At 38.2% G+C, this 22,761-nt stretch overlaps 1 protein-coding gene across 5 annotated transcripts in view; it reads right to left on the bottom strand.

Annotated features, from left to right (window-relative positions):
• cdk12 (cyclin dependent kinase 12) overlaps positions 1–19,574 on the bottom strand; it is a 49,612-nt gene extending 30,038 nt beyond the window's left edge. For 3 of the 5 annotated variants that reach the window (XR_014608345.1, XR_014608347.1, XM_084130018.1), the window contains exons 1-3: positions 17,757–19,574; positions 13,964–14,629; positions 3,781–3,834 (exon numbers count right to left, since the gene is read on the bottom strand). Coding sequence is in view for 2 of the 5 variants with exons in the window: in XM_084130018.1 (XP_083986144.1) it covers positions 3,781–3,834; positions 13,964–14,629; positions 17,757–18,802 (1,766 nt within the window). In the remaining 3 variants the exon portion in view is untranslated. The remainder of the gene's footprint in view (positions 1–3,780; positions 3,835–13,963; positions 14,630–17,756) is intronic. The other 2 variants (XR_014608346.1, XM_084130017.1) reach the window with 1 other exon arrangement.
• Between the last annotated feature and the right edge of the window lie 3,187 nt (positions 19,575–22,761).

The following is a 22,761-nucleotide window of genomic DNA, read 5'->3' as shown; positions in this document are numbered from 1 at the left end:
AGTTCGATTGCTGTATTCACACCTGCCGCACCAAGGGGGGAAACGAACTAGAGTTCGATTCAATCGAACCAAACAAGGCAGGTGTGAATACACCCTTAAAGTGCTGTTAGAAACTTAGAACACAGTTATCTTTGTGTCTCTGAAACGTTTGTCAGCGCAGCGCGTTTTCTCACTCGAGCATAAATTGCTGGCGGCACCCCTGCATGTGGATATTATTGTTTTTCTCAACATAAACGTGAAACAATATAATCATGATAATCATATGCTGACTCGAGTGTATGTGTACGTTCTGTATGATAACTGCGCAGTCTGTTTTATTAGGCGTTTTTTTCCGTTTGCACTGCTTGAGCTTAAATGCTTTTGTTCTTTATATTTTTTGTTTACACATATGCCAACTGTTTAATGTTTTCAACTAAAAGAAAACTTTAACATATATTGTAAACTTGTTGTGTATATTGCCTAATTGTAAGCTTTTTCATAAATGGTGACAAAAACTGTCAAAAAAAATAAGGTATTTTTCATTAAACGTCATTTAAATAAAGGAATATTAGAATATTCTATTTTTATGAGCCCAAATAATCGAACGCAATATTTTTGAAATATGCCCATCCCTAGATTTAAGGTTTCGCTTAGCTTTGCTGCTCTTATTTGTGTTTTATGTGTTGTTATGCAGGTCTTACTATATTTGAATCTGCTTGTTCTGTGAAGCACTGTTGCAGGCTGTTGTAAATGTGCTATTCAAATAAAGTGAACTTGAACTATATTCACCACATGCAGTGTTTCCCCTAGGTTTACAGGTTTGGGGGGGGGGGGGTTGGTTGGTTGGTTGAGGAAAATTGACACAGACACTATCTATCTATCTATCTATCAATCACATTAATTGGTTGTCTGGGAGGGTAATGCTTTGTAAAAGTTAACATAAAACACAAATTTTTTTAAAAAAATGTTGACATAAGATATCTCTTTAAAAAAATAAAATAAACATATTTAAATCTTTTTAAAATTGACTTTTGCAAATAACGTTTGTTAAATTTATAGAAGTATTTGTTAATATTAATGGACCAGAGCTTAAATAGTTTTATTTTTTAACTAACAACTAAAAAAAGATTTATAAATACTAACAAATATATTGCTCATTCATTGTTCGTTAATGTTAGTTAATACATTTATATGACAAACAAATTTTAAATGGGAGAAGTTTTTATTTCTATGATGCATTGGAGAGAATAATCCTGTCAGGCGCAGCACTGCTGTGAACGCGCGTTCACGTTTAAACACACTTTAAACAATGTATTATTCAATGCATTACTTCTATATAATTATATATTAAGTTGCTCAAGCAAGTGGTAAAATATTTAACCATGTATTTATATTAAAATCTTTTGCATTTCAATTTTAATACAATAAATCTTGCATGTCACAAAGAACTTGTTTTTCCAAACACAGACAGAAAAGACATGCCATCGTGGAAATAAGATAAATAACATATTACTTAAGGGCTATTTAGTTTTTGTAATAAAATAAAAAAAATTAATCTGGCGCTATAAAGAAAATCAAATCAAATTTACTTGACCTTCAAGGGGGGCGGGGGGAGCCGTTAGGAGGGCGGGGCGCCCCCCTTATATAATGGTAGGGGAAACACTGACATGTAAATAGAAGTAATATGATTGCTAACAGTGAATGGCCTGCAAAATGGTGGGTGTAGTTAGCGACAACAGCCTTTGTCAACAAAGCTATTTGCATTTAGTGTAAACAGACACCACCAGAAAATAACAGTTTGTTCTCAGCTTACATTCTCTACAGCCCAAACATGCCCACGTGCATCTGGGAAAAATATATAAATGGCCAAGCAGATATGCTTTGATCATGTGACTGAGGATTCAAGTACAAATGGAGACAACGAACAAGTTTACTATAGCCAAAGTGTCCAAATACCTATTTTGGGAGTGTATACATTATGTTGCATTAAACATCAAAGCAAATGCCATTCATTTTAAAAGGTAGCACAAACATACTTTAAGTGAAACGCAAAACCTGAGGAACAGGCCAAAACAGCACCTCAGGTGTGATCAAATAAAGGTCTAAGGCCCAAACTAAGCTTGATTTTCTGCATCACTGCATTTCAAATTTGATCAGCTTTGCAACACAAATATAGTTGTATAATCGTTACCTCAAGTGACAAACTCTTTTCTTGGCAAACTATGGTCAGTTCAAAGTTACTTAGTTGCTTTCATACAGGTTATATGTATACAATTAGTTTTAATTTTTATATTTAAATTTTTATTTCATTTTAGTCATTTTTTTTAAATGTGTTATGAGTTTGCCATTTCTTTTAGCATTACTGTTAAGTTGAATTTATTTTTATAAAAAAAATTTAGCTTTTAATTTATTTTCAGTTAAATCTAAACTTATTTCAGTGAGTTGCAAAGACAACATTTATATTTTTTAATTAGTTTAAGTTTTCTAATAAGGGGCGGGTTTAAGCAGGCTAAATTTGGGATGGGAGATATGACGATATATATTTTGGCAATGATATGAAGAGTATTTGGCCACGTTCACATAGCAGCAGAATACTGTTGTCATTTCTGTTTTTGAATCCTTAATATGGTTAGCCTACGTCAGTGGTTCTCAACCTCTCCTGCAGGGACCCCCTGACAGGCCATGTTTCTGTTTTAACCCTGAAATGGCACACCTGATTCAAATAATTAAAGGCTTAATGAGTAGTTGACTAATTGATTAATTGACTAATTCCTACTCTTCCTATACTCATTATTTGAATCAGGTGTGCCATTTCAGGGTTAAAACAGAAACATGGCGTGTCAGGGGGTCCCTGCAGGAGAGGTTGAGAACCACTGGCCTACGCTCACACACAGTACGGTTATTTATGGGAGTGACAACCGCATTCTATAACCAAACTCACACCCGTATATTTTCAGGACTCACAACTGCATTCTCGGCAAACCCGCGCTGTGTGAACGCCACCACACTGGGCAACTAGTTGTCCATCACGTCATACAGTGCGAGAGAGCAGCTCTGCTAAGGGGTTTTGTGTGTGGTTTCGCTTTCGGTAAATTACAGAGATGGAGATATGAGCTTTCTCATCTGAAGGTTTTAGATCCAGTCACTTTTCTCCACCGGAAACACAGCCATTAAAGGGTACGGTTATTGTGTTTGCGCATTGAAGCTTCTGTCAGTTAATTAAGATTTGACGGATAAACTTGGGGCTCAATTGGGACTCTTGGACGTCGCCAACTTTGATATTACTCTGATATTGATCTTACACTGTCGCTATGGTTACTGGTAAGAGAATATAGGCTTGACTCTCATTGCACGCTTATACAAAGTATTCGAGACGCTGCTATAAGTTGCTGTGTGAACGGGACATTGAGACTCAGATCTGTAAGTAAATGAGGTTGTTAATCCCAAAAATGTACATTGTGAACGTAGCCTATTTCATAGCAGATAAAAAGAGGGACGTGACTGATGTTAAAAAGAGTTAAGCACAATAAGCCATGATTAAAAATCTCAATGCACACTCACGCTGACTCACACACATGAAGCCTGCGCACAGAAATCCTCTCTCAAGGGCCTTTCACACTGAGTGCATTTAAGCAACGCGAATGTACGTTGCGATAACATTCTTGAATAGACACAATAGATCCCTATGGAGCTATTCACACCGACAATCGCAATCGCAGCGCGACAAAGCGAGTTTTCGACCATAGTGTAAATTTTTTCCCCCACTGATGACATGAGCAGTCCAATTAGATTTGAGCTTACCCGAGCCGCTGCTGTTGCACAAAAGTGTGAGAGTGGTGGCGCTGTTTTGAAAACCTGAAGAAAAGTATTCCAGAAGAGAGAAGAGAATGGATGTTGGGTGTTATCATTGGTGTCTGAGAACAGATTTATTCTTACATGTTTTTTATACAGATGATCATTTCTATTCATTTTCCACTGAATTATGCGGTCTGAAGAGCTTGAACCAGCGGACAGAGCGCTGTTTTCTTCCGTGCGTGTCTGTTATGAGTCAGAGAGCTCATTTGCTTTAGAGCTGTCAATCATATTATGTGATTATAATTCCTGCCCTTCCAAATGACGACGATGTGTTCATTTCTGCACGGTTCCGCACCAAGGTTATAATCGTTAGCGAAAACGAACGAAAAAACGAAAACTAGGTGGGAAAAAACATTGTCGTTAACTGAAATAAAAATAAAAACGAGGCATTACAAAAAAACGATAACTAACTAAAACTGTAATGTGTGTTTGGCAAAACTAACTAAAATAAAATAAAATTATAGAGTAAATGTCCTTAGCTTTCGTCTTTGTCAAGGTCTTTCATTTTTTAACGCTATTTAAAACGTGCAGCGTATTCGTTCAGCTGCGTTTCCTTTCCCTGCTCTCCCTCCATCTCTGTCACTCATGCGTCTCTCACATGCGCGCGCACGCACACACACACACAGCCCCTCCCCTCCGTGCACACCGCGTCTCCATGAGAACGAGTGTTCGTTCGACGTTGCAAGTACGCGAAAGGTTGGTATCTCTATCTCGTGAACACCTTTACACAATCACACATTATAAAGTGGTATAAAAATATTTTAAATTCTGAATATAATTTTGTCAGCGTGTTAATGTCGACCCGAGAAGCGATTGCGCCTTCTTTAGAAAGTTAACTAGTCGCAAGTTTGAGGTAAAATGCACTTTTTGGTTGTGGTTGTCGATGTCAAAACACTATATTAGTTGTGATTCAAATATTAAATAATGTTGTCATTTTTTTACTTTTACACTGAATGTTTGCTGCTTCAATCCAGATGAGTAGGCTATTGACTGTATAGGGTAAATTTTGTATAGGGTGTGAATTCTGTATAGAAGATGTGTAGATTTTTGGTACGGCGTGTGGATTTTGTAAGAGGTAAAGGACAATGGGGTGTGAATTTTTTTCTAAAATTGTATGATGTTTTTGTTGAGTTATTATTACACAATACTTTTTCTGACCTTTTTGAATCTTGCCCCTGACAAATAACCCAAATTACAAAAAAAGACTAAAACTAACACTAAAACTAATAAAAACTAAACTAAAACTAAGTATTTTCAAAAAATAAAAAATAAAATAAACTAGCAAACCCACTTTAAAAACTAATTAAAACTAAACTGAATTTGAAAACAAAAAGTCAAAACGAAATAAAAATAAAAACTAACGAAAAATGCAAAACTATAATAACCCTGTTCTGCACAAACAACTGAGAGAAACGTTTCTACAGATGAAACATGAAGCCAAATGATTACAACGATATATGCTATGTATGTGTTTTTCATGTGGCTCGGGGTATTTTTATAACAATAAAGAATGAGAAATGCGTACATGAGACATGCTAAGCAGGTGTAGCATTCAGTTTATTATAAAACACTACAAATAATGCATGTCTGCCCAGCGAATGAGGTTAAAGCAAAATGGGAACTACAAGATACATAGTTTTTTATTCAGAATTATTGGCACCCCTGGTAAATATGATCAAAGATGGCTGTAAAAATGAATCTACATTGTTTATCCTTTTGTTTTTTCCATTCAAAAAGTTCGCAAAAATCTAGGCTAAACTTCCATTGACGTAAAAGAAAGGGAAAAAAAATCAAAATGTTATGAAAACAAATGTTCTCCAAAACACGTTGGCCATAATTGTTGGCACCCCTAGATTTTTTTATGAGTAAAATATTTCTGGAGTATATTCCCATTAATATTGACATTTTCTAGCACACCAGGGTGACTAGGAACATTGTCCAGCTATGACTTCTTGTTTTTACAGGAGTATAAATATGAAGAAACACAAAGGCCAAATTCCCTTAATCACCCATCACAAAGATTGTTGAGCTTTACAAAATAGCAAGTGGCTGTAAGATAATTGCTAAAGAATTGAAAATTCCCATTTCCACCATCAGGGCAATAATTAAGAAGTTATCAACTAAAGATGTTACGAATCTGCCTGGAAGAGGACGTGTGTCTATATTGTCTTAATGGACGGTGAGGAGGAAAGTTTGAGTGACCAAAGACTCTTCAAGGATCACAGATGGAGAATTGCAGAGATTAGTTGAGTCTTGGGGTCAGAAAGCCTTAAAAAAAAAAAATAATAATAATATAATATTTTATTTTATATATATATATATATATATATATATATATATTATATATATATACACAATTATTATTATTTTTTTTCAACCCCTACATCACCACATGTTGTTTGGGAAGGTGTCAAGAACAATCTTCTGCTCTCATCCAAAAACAAACTCCAGCATATTCAGTTGTCAGACACGACTGGAACTTCAAACAGGACCTGCTTCTGTGGTCAGATGAAACTAAAAAAAGAGCTTTTTAGCAGCAAAACCACCAGATGTGTTTTGTGCAAACAGGGATAAAAAAGTACCCCATGCCCACTGTTAAATATACAGCAGGATCTTTAATGTTGTGGGCCTATTTTTATGCTGGAGGTCCTGGACATCTCGTTCAGATACATGGTATCATGGATTCTAGCAAATACCAATACATTTAAAAAAATCTACCTGACGGCCTCTGCTAGAAATATCTCATGGCCCTCGGCCTCGTTCTGCTCACCACAATCTTATAATGGGCCGTGGTTGGATCTTCCATCAGGGCAACAATCCAAAACAAACATCAAAATCAACACAAAAATGTGTCATTGAGCACAAAATGAAGCTTCTGCCATGACCATCCTAGTCCCCAGACCTGAACCCTACAGAAAGTGAGAGAAGCAGCACCAACATGGATCTGGGAATCTGAAGGATCTGGAGAGATTCTGTATGGAGGAATGCTCTCTGATCTCTTGTCAGGTGTTCTCCAAACTCATCAGGCATTATAGGAGAAAACTCAGAGCAGTTATCTTGGGAAAAGGTCGTCGCAAAAAGTATTGAATAAAATGGTGCTAATAATTATGGCCAACATGTTTTGGAGAAAAGCATTTATTTCATAATGTGATTTAGCCCCACTTTTAAATATTTTACTTCAATGAAAGGTTAGATTTTTGTGATTTTTTTTAATGAAAGACCAAAAGGATAAACAATGCAGATTTATTTTTACAGCCATCTTTGATCATATTTAACAGGGGTGCCAATAATTCTGACTACAACTGTACAGCGCCACCTATCATGCAGGTGTGAATTAGCTGAAGGCAATCAATCATTTCGTGTTCAGTGTGAAAGCGCCGTTTGTCAGCGATTCGCTTAGCTTCGTCGTGTCATGCTCAGTGTGAAAGGGCCTTCAGACAGCACCAAATCCCAAATTCAGTTCTCTTTCGTGGCTTATTGCACTTAAATGGTCAAATACACACACAATTATGTTAAAATGCCCATTGTGTGGAATATTCACAAACATAGTCGACTGTCTTAAATGAACATATACAGTTGGGAAAAACAAACATATCAGTATATTCAGGGGGTATTCAAGTCAAATTCTACGAGGTTCAATCTCTGTATTTCCTTTCCAGCGGAGGTCCGGACAATACTTTTATTGGAACTCTTTTCCATCTAGGCAGCAGTAGCACTTTGTAAGTGAAAATGAAAAAAACCTAAACAAAATAGTCATCAAAATGAGGATATTGGGTCCCGAGAGCCAAAGGAGTGGCGTGTCAGAATTTAAAAAAGTAATATTTCATCAGTTGAGCCCAATTGGATATGAATATTTAAAGGTTAGATTAGATCAGATGTTTTATTTGGCTATTTTTATTTTTACATTTAGACACTAGGGCTGGGAGAATTTTTTTTTTTTTTTTACGATTCTAAAATCAAATCAAAAAAAGATATTAATTCAAATTCAACTGCTTTATTTTTGTCCTTGCTTGTAGATGAGGTTAGCTAACAGAAGTTAGCAACTTTCATTCCAGAAGAGGATGAAATGTGTCGTTATCTATGAGTGTTGAGTGACGTAATATCCCAAGTGGCCGCATGGAAGAGACGTGAGACTGAAAGTAGTGGTCGACCGATATATCGCCAAGGCTGATATATCGGCCGATATTTGGCATTTTTGAAATATCGGCATCGGCCGGTAAGTTTTTCTTATTGGCCGATGTGTTGGAAGCGGGACTTTTATTTTGACGGCGCTCCGGACTTTTATTTTGACGGGCGGCGCTGAGAAGAGAACGGCAAAGGCAGCTCCTCAGATCACACAGCACTCCGTCTTCATTAATTTACGATCTCTGTCAGTCATATCTAATACTTTGTTAGACAGAACTGGTAAACAAAGAAAGTAAATGGTATGAGAAGCAAGTAAAGTAAAGCGTTTGCTTTTATATTATTTGTAACAGAAAAGGCAAACAATCAGGCTAAAATATTTTCTCATTTGCCGTCAACATTCAGCAAATGCGCATCTACGTCATTTAAACAAATCTCTGGATATCTAATAAACATTTAATTTCACAAACCTTGCAGATTTAATCGAATCCAGCTGTGATATCTTGTGAAGTGTGCATTACTGTCTGCAAGTGACGGTCGGTCCGTGCGAAGTGAGTGAATGCGAACAGAAGATCAGCTTCACAGGAGACGCGATCAAAAAACTTTAAATCCTTCATTTTAAAATATGCTGATATATAACCAGTTGCCAACTGTGTCATTCATATCGTTTTCACTGTGCTGTATGTAAAAATAGCGTTACCTTGTCTTTATTTGAAAAAATATGATTACCAGCACGAAATTACCAGATTACTGAGTGCAATGTTACAGTGTTTACCTTCTTTTTATTCACATATTCATATATTTCTAAACAATTACTTTGTGAAAAATACTGTAATAGGATTGCAGATTCAAGAAGTTGCCATCTAAAGTATAAAAGCATGTTTATTTTAAAGATTTGTTTCCTAATTTATTTCTAATTTATTAAATATTGATTAAAATAAATATATATAAAAATATCGGCTTTATATCGGCCATCTAAGCTCTCTAAGATATCGGCATCGGCCATCAAAAAACCAATATCGGTCGACCACTAACTGAAAGCACTGAAAAGCCCTCGCGCTACTCATATCTCTCTCTCAGCATAAGACAGTAGAGCTGCACGATTCATCTTTAAAAGACTGTGATCTCCATTCAAACACACATGCGATCTTCTTCCAATTTGTCTATCTATTAAACCTTTGACAAAATCATATCGCAACATTCAAAGCTGTGTTGGCGCTGACGCTGACCCAGAGAGAGTCGTCATGAAACAGCTTCACAGTCTTTTCAACTTTATAGTATCATTATTTCTGTGATGCAATAGTTAAAATTATCATAGAATTACTTGGATAAAAGTTTTAAATTCAAATATGAACACTGATATCTACGATAGCGATCAAAATCAGCTTTTGATAGAAACTTACTAAAATAACGCATTTATTATTACACTGTTTTGCCACTAGGTGGCGACAAGTGACTGTTAAAAAATGTATTTGTTATTGAATCATTTATTCAAGAGAATGTAATACTGTATGATGCTTCTGAAATAAGTCAGAAAGATGTGATGATTTGTTTTTGTAAATATGATCATCTTATACATCATGTACAGTCTGTATAAGTGTATGATTTAACTTTTCCCGATGGTCTAGTGTTAAAAAAATTGCAATATAGAATCGCAATTCTTAAAAAAATTAAATAAATAATCGCAATACATATCGTATCGGCACCCAAGTATCGTGATAGTATCGAATCGGGAGATAGGTGTATGGTCCCAGCCCTATTAGACACCCATGTATGGCAGAAGGGTTAGTTATTAAACGTAATAAACTGTGCAAAAGATCTCAATGTGGTGCTCATTGGTCACGCTGACTGACACACAGCTGAAGTACGTGCACAGAAAGCAGCGTCTCAGCATGCGATCTCTTACCATCTCTTTCAAATCTTATTACACTTGCATGGTCAAATACATACACAGTCATGTGGTATCATGTGAAGTATTCATGTAAACAGTCAGTTATGTCTAGTAGGGCTGGGCGATATGGCCAAAAAATCATATCTCGGTATTTTTTGGTTAAATGGCGATATACGATATATATCTCGTTACTTTCTACTTTTTTCTATTTGGATAATAAAGTGAATATAGGCCCCGTTTACACTGCCAGTGAAATGTGACCCAATTCCGATTTTTTGCTCATATGTGACACAGATCGGATGTGTTCTATGACAGTGTAAACAGGAAAAAAACGCATGCATTCGGATATTTCCAGATCGGTTTCAGGCCTCATTCATATGTGGAAATAAATCGGATATGTGCCAATGCGACTGTCATGTAAACAGGCAGATCGGATTTTCTGAGGCATTAGGCAAAGTCTCCGCGGTTTAATGACGAGAGCAACCCCGACGCACGTCTGCAAAGGGACGCATGGCCCGACGAAACGTGTCATCGTAGGAGAGGAATGTGGAGAGGGGCACGGGAAGTGTTTTCACATGATTGTAAATTTAACTAATTTTTTTGTTCATTTACATTTATTCATTTTAAGCAATTAGTGATTTATTTGTAATAAACACTTTAAGTGGGCTATTTAAATTTAAAAAGTGCTAGGACTATTTACATGTTCAATTATATTTTTAAAACATACGCGCAGATTGTGATGTAATATTGTGTGTGCATAGAAAGAATTCGTCCGCAGCCGCTCAAAAAAGAAAAAGAAAATAGTCCACAGCTGCTCTACTCCTGAGCGCAACTCCACTGTCAGTGTTGTGTAAGTACAGGCTCTAGGCAGTTTTTTTTGTGTTAATTTCTATTTCTTGTCGCTGTGCAGGCTCTTTATTGTATAACAGTGAACAGCCCTTAATTTATGTGCCGTAGATCGGTCCGTTGCATTAGGCTACGAATGAAAGCAGTATCAATAATGTCAAATATGTGATGTGCAGTCAAGTTCGGGTGTGTGTAGCCTATGTTGTTTTAACGAGTGTTCTCACCGATACGCTTGTGATTCATGGAGTTTTAACGAGTTTTATAGACATTGTTTCTTATTCAAAAGTGGTGTTTGGCAACTTTGCATATCGCAGAGCATATTTTGTGTTCGTCCATTTGTGCAAGAGAATTTAACCCTTTAAGCATGCGCGATATGTAGGCTACTATGGCAAGTGTAAACGCATGAATCGGATATGGGTCACAATTTAAAGAACGTGTAAACAGACAGTCAAAAAAATCGGATATAGGCAACAAATCAGAATTGGGCATCAAGACCTGCAGTGTAAACGAGGCCATAATGTAGGCTATGCAATATATGTGCAAAAAGGTGGTTAAAATCACATTACATTCTAACATTGTAACATTACAATCTAAAAACAAAAATAATGCTTTTGTTTCTAAATTGACTAAAGGCTAAACTAAAAATGTAAATAAAAACAAAAGCACAAACTAATTATATTAGCCTGCATTTCATTACCCCATTACAATGGTCACTTTCATAAAAATATACTTGTAAGTTTAAAATTCCACATATGGCACATTTATTGTCTCCAACAACAAATATTTTAGCAATATGTATATTTTAGTCAGAATTATTGCGCTATTATTCTATTGTGCTCCGTCTGTTTGGCGCTCATTCACGGAAGCTTGAATTTTAGCGGAGATTAACTTGCAGAAGGCTCGTCCTCTCCTGACAGTGAAATGGACATATTCGTTAGACTTTCTAACATTTACAGATGGAGAATATACCTGTGAAATGTAAGTTAAGCTCTGAGGAAAGCACCACATCTCCAACGCATTAAACAGTATTTATCTGTCAGTCAGCAACAGTATCTGTCAGAGCATCTGACAGGGCAAGCTGCTTTAAACTTGTTAACTATCTTACCAGTTTTATTTTGAAGCCCTAATATAAGCTTATGTCATGTACTTTCACTGCAGGAGCTCACACTGCGTCCTCAGCTATTTTTCAGACGTGCTCGTATCAAACTACTGTATCGATATAAACGGTATTGCCTCATTCCATATCGTTTAAAAAAAAAAAAACGTATCGATATATCGTACAAACTTGATATACCGCCCAGCCCTAATGTCTAGTGAAAGTTAACAGTTGGGTGTGAACCGGATGTGTATCAGCATAATGGATTTGTGTGTTTGGTCTTAAAGTGACAGAAGCCTAATTAACCTGATTTGACCAGTCTGTGTCTAATCAAACAAAAGAGAAAATAACTTGCTGCTCTTTAATGAATAACTTTTGTAGCTCTAATAAGAATACATTTATATTTAATTAATATAGTGAAGAATGCATGCAGTATTTTGTTTTTTACATTTGATTATTCCATTTCTGTTCCATTTCTAACTATGTTAAATAAATTGAACTTGATTTCATTTAACATGGTTACATTAATTTAAGTTGACATTAAGTACCTGAAAAATTTAGTTGAATACATATTTTGTTATATTGAATAGGACTGTGAATCACTGGGTACTTCACGATACGATACGATACGCGATACATTGTTCACGATACCTATAATATCACGATATGGCGATACTGCGATAATCAATATATTATCAGTAATAACTCACAATATATCATGTTTTAAGAAATAAAAAGATTTTTTTTTTTAATTAGGAAAATGAATCTCCATTTCGTTTTTGGATGAAACACAATAACAAAAACAACTTGTGTCTTATCAGTTGCAACAAAACAGTCACAGACACTATTTTTGTTTTGCTGCAGATGATTTTTTTCACTCGGGAGAAATCGAGTGGAATCGGTGATGCTCGCGTGGTCGTGGCTCGTAGCATGTGAGAGGAATTACAAGCCGAGCCGAGCACGTTACGAGCACCTCCAGACCTCCCGATAATTTTTAAACATGTTTTTTCACCAGCTGTCCCCTATTGCCAAATCATACACAACCACGTCGATGGGGCTATACCTCAGTGGCAGCAACCATACAGCGTGCGCATACACTGTCACACACACACACACACACACTTTTCTCTCTCTCTCTCTCTCTCCCATTTGCAACATGACGGTTTAGCGCGAAAGCCCACGTGATTGCTGCCGGCTCGGGATAAAATTCATGCAGGACAGTCGTGCCTTGTACCAGCTGCTTTGACGCGATAATCAGTTAAACTGATCTCACGACCTCCCGAGGGTCCGAACTCGCACCGTGTACGCCCGCCCTAACGGCTTTTAATATCGATACTTGGCAAGAGCGCATCGAGAATCGATCGCGGGAGAAAATATCGTGAGATATCGCCATATCGATATTTTGGCGCACCCCTAATATTGAATTTGTCCTATTGTTTGTAATTTACATATTTGTTCTTATTTTCAATAACAAAAATAACTATATCGTCATATATATCTTTATTGTGAAATAAAATTTCTCATATTGTGAAATAAGATTTTGGTCATATCGCCCACTTTCCCACCATAACAAACATGTAACATGATTTTCAAAGCATTTCTAAGAATGCTGATTTTTAGAAGGCAGCTGACTGACTCGAGTGGCGAACGGGAACATGGTTTGTGTAACATTAGCATTAGATTATTAGCTGTTTGACACCATAGTCAAGCCAAAGGCTAATCATATAAATTACTGTTATATGTCCGACATTGGAGAGTGATACATAAAAACGCATTAGCATTCTGATACATCGACTTGTAGACGAGCCTGTATAATTCTCTCTTCATCTTTTTCTGAATCAGTTTCTGGTTCAAACATGTATGACTGAGTTAAACCAATATTTCCACTTGCCATTGCGTAGCATTTACTACAGTCGAGTTTATTTAATTTGTATCTTTGTATTCCTCCTATTTTTTTGTATTTGCTTCTTTTTTCTTTATTCTTAACTAAAATTAAATAACAAAAATAGCTGTATCATGATATAAATATTGCCCACCGCTAGAGTAAATGATTGGAGAAGTCTACCACCCTGTTGAGCACTGAAGTTTGTTACCGCGAGAGCAATGCGAGAGCATGGCAAAATGCATTTGCAATGTGTTGGCCAATTACGCATGTCTACATTTGCAGGACTCACCTGTCCCTGCAGTCTCCCAGAAGAACCGGTGGCAAGGGAAGAGGTGGAAGTGTTGATGTCTTCATCACGTGTGCGGGACTTTGTGTAGATTTCTGCGTGGGGCTTTTGGAGCGAGAAGAAACAGGCGTCACAGTCGCTGAGGGTGGAGGAGCTGGCGGGGGGCTGTTTAGAGGAAGAGGAGGAGGGGATGAGAGAGGAAGAGGAGGAGGAGAGTGCGCCGGGAGAGGAGGAGGAGATGAGAGAGGCAGCGGAGGAGGACTGGATAACGGGAGAGGGGGCGGAGGAACCACAGCGGGCTCCTCCGCAGTAACAATGTCTGGAGGTGGGGAGGGCGGTCTCTGAGGCTCAGGGGGCGGGGCCGTCTCTAGTGGCGGCTCAGTGATTTTCACCGGTGTATTTGCCACATTGGAAGTGTTCAGGCGGAGGGAGGGCGAGTTCTTGGCGGCGGCCGCCTGACGCTCTTTCTTTCTTCGCGTCAGCTCGGCTCCGAGGCTGGACGTGATCGGCAAACGTGAAGACGAAGGGGAGCGGCTGCCTGGGTGACCGCTGTGGGAGGAGCCTCCGCCGGATCCTCCGGAATATAAAGAATGTTTCTTAGTGCGAGAACGGGAAGAAGAGCGGCGAGAGGAGTAGTGAGGAGAACGGCTCCGGGAACGCAGAGAAGGCCTGGGGAGGAGAAACACGAGAAATGTTTTAAAATCAGACATGTGAACTTGCTCAAATCAACTTCATGACGACAGACAATAAATGCAAACTTTGTCCAAATAATGCAGTCAGAATGAAAACATCTCTAAATTCATCTCTTTTAGAGCATGACCCTCAACCAGTCTAATTACACAGGGTTAAAACAGAAGACGCAACAGAAATGTTTCCATATTTTGACGTTCAACCAAGTGTAATGGATAGGAAACACTTAAATAGGAAACGTCTAAATAGTTTAGCAGGGCTGAAATCAGTGACCGGACGGACGTAACAAAACGGACGTTTAATTAGCGCTTCTCCGATGAAATTCTTCGATTTTGATGGTTCAGTGTCTATTTCATGCACACAACATGGATAAGCTACAACAGTTAAACGTGTCACCTTTGTGGACACGAGCTCTAGACTGACAATATTAGCCTAATTTCTTGATTTTTATCACTAATAATCTGGTTTCTTAAAGATCTTAAAATCTTTTAGTCTGGGCTGTTTTCTGTTGATGTGTGAACAAAATTTCACATGTGCTTTGTAACTTAATATGAAGCAAAGTCTCAACTTTAAAATTCTGTTGATTTTATTACGAAATTCATTCATTTTGGTGCACTTTTATACGGAGTGACAGATCACTGTAGCCGCCTCAGTTTAAGTGGCAGCACGGATCAAGAGCACATGAACCGATCCTCATCCTCACTTCACTAGTTACAGCACGGGCGCTTGTCTTAAGTTTAAAATCATTGGTTACCCGTAAGCCAATCACATAACGTTTGGTTATGGCGTGTGTTATGCGCATGCTCAGCCGCATCTAACTTCCACTGTAAACACATGTATGATGCGAAAACAAAACCATCGAGGGAAATACCGGAGTGAACATGGCTGTGAACGACTTTTGCAGATTATGTGAAGTAAATCTACGCATCCACGGTACAATCAGTGTCTACGTCGTCACGGCTCTCAGCCCGCCCTCTGTTCGTTGACTGGCCGGCTGTTTTCAGGCCGGAGGAAAACGGAAAGCTATTACGCTGTCTCAGACTGAGTACAGAAGCGAAATGAAATTGAGCGGAAGTACGAAGTCTGACGTAGTCAGGCTATCCCAGCAATGGATTATCAAGAAAAAACTTGGCGAATTGGATCTATGCATGGTTTTGTGGATTGGATTTTGAGATATATAGGCGCTGTACTCAAGTGGAGGCAGATGAACATGAGCTTTCAGCACGAGGGGTTTTAGCAGACTCAATGATAAGACAAATCCTGAAAACATCAGCGGAGAGAAGTTGGTGGTTTCACTGGGTGATTGAGTAATGACATTTTATTAAACATTACAGGTAATTTTTTTAAATAAAACATGCACAGATAAATGGTTCACAATATCTATAGCACTAATTTAGAAAATAAATAGGGTGGATTTTCATTTCATACTGACTTTTATAATAGCCGATAATACAGTAGTCAACATTTGAAGTGGATCAAAACCTTTCAAAGTTTTTTGATGTCTTAGAACAACTTTGATGAACTTTTTTGATCCACTTCAAATGTTGACTACTATAGATACATAGGCTTTTAGTTAAGTTGCCATTATAAAAACTGCAGAATTACAGTAACCCAACTCTAAATCTTATGGAAAACTGTGAACATTTTAATTCTGTAACATAAAAACCCAATTAGAACCATTTGAGTATCTAAACGAGCTAGAGCTGTTCATATGTGAGCAATCAAATGTACATCAAAAACACCTTTTCTCTTAAGCCCCGGGACTGATCCCGGCAATGTTACTAGGTCCCCATGCCGGCATCAATCCCAGGATGTGTTTGCGTTCATACAGAAGGCACTCTAGCAATTTTACGGCAATTTCCCGGGATCAACGCGCTGTGTGAAAGGGGCTTTATTTACACATATATAGTTTCCACAATGCACAGAACCTGACAGAGTAGGTGCAGTTCTCTGCTTCATAGATAATGGTGGTGATAAGTAAATTAAAGCCTGCAAGGGAAACCCCAGCTAAATATAGACCTGTAATACAGGAATTATGGCATGTTGACATTAGAGTGAGATCTCGGAGTAATGAGCAACAGCATTTTTCATACTCACTAAACTATGCAACTTTAAACACTGTAAAGCTGACAGTACAATGCACGAGTTATCATATGAAGACGTGCTTAAAAAATAAAAATAAAAAATTAGCACTGAATATCTAACTGATATCACAGTAATAACATTACCTGCTGCAATAAATTCACAATTACTAAGTGAAATGTGCTGATAACTTATCTATATTGCAGTTTAAAGGGATGTTTTGTGACTGTGTCCTTTTTAATGATGCATTTTAATGTGATTGGGTCTACGCAACTTCATACAGCACTTTGGTCAACTAAGATTGTTTTATAAATAAATTGAACATGTTGTCATTTCTCACCCTCATGTTGTTCCAAACCTGTATGAGTTTATTTCTTCTGTTGAACACAAAAGATGATATTTTGAAGAATGTTGGTAACCAGACAGTTGATGGTAGCCATTGACATCCATATAGTAGTTGGTCAATGGCTGCCATCAACTGTCTGGTTACCAACATTCTTCAAAATATCATCTTTTGTGTTCAACAGAAGAAATAAACTCATACAGGTTTGGAACAACATGAGGGTGAGAAATGATGACAGAATTTTAGTTTATGGGTTAACTATCTCTTTAAGGTATTATCTATGAATACTTAATATGCTAATAATCAAGCGGTGAGATTTTTACAGAAGCAAAATACATTTCTTTAAAGATAAACAAACAAAAAAACAAATAAAATGGTGGCAATCTTTCAGCACAATGTATACAGCCTAATGAATTTCAACTAACTTACCCGTCAACCTGTTAGTTTAAACAGTATGATGTGAATAATAGTATTATGACTTAAGACACCGAGGTCACATTTGCTTTTGTAGCTTTTGCAATGACATGCATTACGTCTGGTCAGATGCATCCTTTCTTTAAAATAAACCTCACTGATTTTGACATTTCCAATGCAATAACGTACATGTGTCCAAAAACGTCTGGAGTCACTGTGTATATGATGCACATGTCAGATGTGTGAGCTGAAGAGTGTTTTACTCACCTGGACACTGGACTGGTGCTGGATGAGCGTCGGTTGCCGTAGGGACTTCCAGGTGAGTGTTTTCTGCTCACATACGGACTCCCATCCTTCTCAGCGCTTGAAGACCTCCTCCTCCCATAGGGGCTCTCGGACCTCTGCCTGCTCCGCCGGGGCGGCTCCCTGTACGGGCTCGGGCTCGCAGCCCTGCGCCTGGAGGAATAGCTGTTCTCGTGCTCCGCAGTGGAAGGACTGTCCGCTCCACTTCTCCTGGACTGGCCCTTTCCTTTAGGGCTCGACTTGTGGCTCTTTGCGGCTTTCCGATGACTGCGGTCCTCCTCATACTCCTCGCTCCTCCGCTTGTCTTTACGAGACTTTGATGATCGCACACTTTCCTTGCTGATGGAGGAGGACGCGGAGGAGGCGCTGCTCCCGAGACTGACCGCGGACTGCACCGCACCTGATGAGAGAGAGTCACCGGCCTTCTTACCACCGGACTCACCGGGGCGTCTGGATGTAGACGCAAGGCACGCGGCTGGGCTTGACTTCTCCTTGGCCTTTTTCCGGCTCTCTTTGCTCGCTCGTTCCCGGTCCTTGCTGCTTTTCTTTCCGCTTTCAGCCCGTTCTGCAGGCTCCCTGACCCGATTCGGGTCTTTGGACTTCTTGCGGGAGCGCTTGTGTTTATGAGCCCTGTTCTCTTTGGCAACCCCCGCCTCGCCGCAGTCCGACAGCTCTAGGCGGTCGGCGTCTCCGCTCCTCGCCGGTTTCCCGGTGGCGGGGGAGTCCAGGAACGTGTCCGAGTCGGAGCTGATGTCGTCGTACTCCACCAGAGGCTTGATGGCGCCCACTGCTGGCGGCGCGGCGGCAGCGCACACGGAGCCGGTTTCGGCCTCGTGTTTGGACTTGTTTCGTTTGTGCTTGGAAGAAGTGGACGAGCTCGTCGTTTTGGTGGGATGCCGACCGGGGCCCGCGTGCAAAGGCTGACCGTCCTCGGCGGCCGCCTGCAGCTGCTGATGATACAGCGATTCAGCGATTCTCTTGGTCCCATGCAGGCGGTCTGATCCAGGCATACCTCTGTCCTCCGGAGACGCGGACCTATGTGGTCAAGACAGCACATGAACAGCAGAAATCGCTCAGTATTGGGTAAAAGTGTGAAATCTTGCCAGACGAAAGAGTCGGATCGAAGCAAAACAAAGATGCGCACGCGATTTAATGCGCATAGGTTATCCACAACTTATCCCCGGTCCCGTGGCGTCTTTGAATCGCGTCCAAATATATCCAATCCGAGAGTACAAATTCGACAACAAAAAATGATTTTTTAAACGATATGTCTTTCACGATGGCATCACTGGTTGTTTGTTTCCAGGGCGCCTCAAGCAGCGCATTGCGCTCGCGCCTCTCGGCTAGCTTTAGCTAAGCTAGCGTCCCTCGAAAAGACAAAAAGAAAGAAGAAAAATACAGGATGTCCTTGTTTTAGATTGTTTATCCTTGTTCGATATCAAAGCCTAAACAGATGTTTAGCTCTCCTTGCACACGGTTTCTGAGCTTTGAAGCAGTAAAGCTCGCTCTGTAGGGATATTGTCCCACATAACTGAAAATAAAACTTGACCCGCTTGCTTCTTGTTCACATATTCGCTTTAATGTTCAGTGTAAACTCTCTGTAGTTTCATATTCATCGCAAATTATCACATATTTATGTGTTAAAATTGATTCCAGTTCACTTAAGCGGCTCTGGAAAGAGACCAGACCTAGAAATTGGGCGATGTTCGTGGATATAAAACCCTCCACGGCCCTTAATTCAGAGAGAATTCACTTCATCCATTACAGCCAAAAATTATGCGCAGCCTCTTCTGCGCATGCGCGGTTTAAGCCCATCCCACGGAAAAGGAAATACCAAAGGCAACACCATTTAGAATAGAAAGTATTATATATATAACGCACTTTCGCATAAATAGATTATTTCGTAGGTAAATAGTGAAAACTAGGCAGGAAGTTTATTCACCTATTAAATCGCCTTGTTAACCTGCTTCTGAAGAACAAGATCGCTGTCAATCTTCATGGTAACTGGGCGACAGCCAATGAAAAGAGGCAACTGTACCCCGCCTTCAATCGCGCTTCACTTGAGCTGGACTTTGCTCACCTTTTGATTCCCTAGGTTTAAATGTGTGTTATATATAAATTAATTCAATGTATTATGTAATAATAAATTGATTTAATACGTTTAATAATAATAATAATAATGCAAAATAACAATACAACACCGACACTATTATGTTATTGTAGTAGCACGTGTAAAGTTACAGACTCTCCCTTCGTAAACAAGCAGATTAAACATAATTTTCAAACAAGCCTGCTAAAAATTCCCGAATCAACCAAAGCCTTTTAATGTTTAAGCCAATTATACCTCTCCACATATGAATATAGATTTTTTATTTATTTAAGTATAACATTTTTATAATATCACAACAATCGTCCGATCATATAAAGAACTACGTTATTTAAATAATATGCTGTTAAATAAATGTAATTTTGCAACAACTATGGTTATATTAGCCTTGTGTAATAAATAAATTAAGGGCAGTATAATTTCACCTTCGTAAGCATTCATAAACGGCGAATGTTTGCCGAGTTCGCAGTTTCCGTTTTGTAGTTGAATAACAGTTGATCAATTTGCTGCAGTTATCCGTATATTTTCCAAAAAGCTCGTTATTTTCACAAGTCAACGTCGCGCATAGATGACGTCAGAGTGCGAGTCCACGTCTCCAACAGTGATTACAATTCTTTTAAAGGCTGTTACATTTATAAAGCAAAATCTGATGTGATAATGATCACTTCATACATTGCTATTACATATACATATTGCCTATTTTACATACATATTAGCCTACATATACCTGTACATATTATTTGTAAGCAAGTGTGTGTGGTAAACCCTACAATATGGTTAGGCTACAAAATGTCCCCACAAAGATGGCAATATCCAAAATATATTTGTTCTATCCTTGTTCTTGTGGGGACATTTTTTGCATGTCCCCACGACGAAAACGGCTTATAAATCAATGATGTTTTTTGAAAATGTAAAGAATGCTGAAAGATTTCTGTGATGGGTTTTGGGTTAGGAGATAAAATATACTTGTACAGCATGTGTGTGTGTGTGTGTGTCAAAGAGTTTTTATTAATAAGGGGCATTCCTTAATGATAATTTTCTTAGTTTTGTAAATGATGGCATGAAAACACTTTATGATTGTTCATTCCTAGAACACAGGTCCAATAACTCACTCTAAAAACATGTAGTATACCTTAAAGTCTTTATTGGCAGCATTTCTCGTTGATTTGTGTTTAAACATATCAAAGATTAGTGACTTTAGGATGGTTAGTACATGTACTGACTATCAATAAGTTGTATTGGGGGATGGGGGGTGGGCGGAAAACGATGTTTGTGTCTGAAATAAAATGTGGGAGATGGGCAAGATTTCAGTTTAATGGAGCATTTCATTTTACCATCCTTCTGAATAAAACAATAGAAAACATCACAGACGTTCTAATGGTTTCCTAAAAATACCATTACAAAAATTCCAAGCGTTAACCATTAAAACCATCACCTAATGGTTTCAGTAGCAGTGTTGCCAAGTTTGCAGCTTTCCCGCAGAATTGGACAATTTGTAAACTATTGCTGCATGTTGATTTTCCCCTCAGTGGTTTAAATGTTTGTTGTAATTGTAATCCACTGAAATGCATGTATTGAAATATTATACATTCAACCAATGATACAATTGTGCTAGATTATGAATTTTGTGAGAAAGCATTGGATCTCCCAAAACACTGTTTATTATTAATACTAGTGATTTTCAAGATTAAATTGTGTATATCACATAAGAGTGACTGTAAAATATGTATTTTAGGTTTGGGAATGGCATTTGTTGAGTTTTGATACTTGTACAGGGTCACTCGGCTTGTTTGGGGACACTTTTGATTGGCCTTTGGGCTGGTTTTGTTACACAGATCTGGCACCCTTGTCCTGTAATGTGTTTTGGGCAATATTGCATTAGTATTTAATTGTTTTAACATGCCACCAATAGAAGGCAACAAATCACCAATAGAGACCCACAGGGACCGTTACAGTTCCCATTAAAACCAATACAATTACATTATAATCATTAAAACCATTACAAATTCTACAAGGGTTTCTATTGTTTTGTTTTAGCAGGCAAAGTTCTATATATAGTTGTTTACAGTTCTGCAAAATTACTAAATTGTAAAGAGTAGGGAAAGATAATTATGAATATAATATAATTCATAGTAAATGTATATTTTTAGATGTATTTATTTTTCTTAAGCTAATGTATAAACCGCGGTGCTCAACCATTCGGGTTCATTTGTTTGGGAAAACGCTGCCTCGTGTTACCACCACGATTACGTCAAATGACGAAGGCCATCTTTGTGTTTTTATTGGCTAAGACCGCTGAAAGAGGAGCTGACGCACCAAACCCGGAAACGTGCATAACAATAACATGAAAACAAATGATTCACAGTCTGTACACTTTCCATACAACATTACGATAAACTATTGCACTTTTTCCAAGTAGTTTGCACATATTGATCCGCACAAATATTTGAATTTCCTCAGAACGTCAAAGAAACTAACTTTCTGAGTAGAACTATAATACACTGAATTAATCTAAAATGTAGCTCACATATATTTTATATAAAATAGATAATATTACCAGTTTGGTAATATGACAACTAAAAAACAGGTAATATTATATCATAAAGTAGTTATATTCGACCTTAAATCCCATGAACATTGTCCACAGACAATTACTTGGGTAACTTACTATTACTTTTACTACGGTTACCACATCATTACACATAGATAGCTTTAAAGTATTAAATATGAAAGCAGACTGGCAGATTCTTATGGACAGTTACCACTGCAATGTTTATGAACAATAAGTTAATAGTAGCCTAAGTTAGTTTTCAGATGGGGAAACTGTCATGGTAAAGGGGAGGGGGTGATCCGCAACACACC

This window comes from Abramis brama, assembly GCF_963993115.1.
Source record: "Abramis brama genome assembly, chromosome: 12".
NCBI classification, from domain to species: Eukaryota; Metazoa; Chordata; class Actinopteri; order Cypriniformes; family Leuciscidae; genus Abramis; species Abramis brama.
Note: the sequence above shows the minus strand (reverse complement) of the source record. Positions and strands in the feature narration are given on the sequence as shown.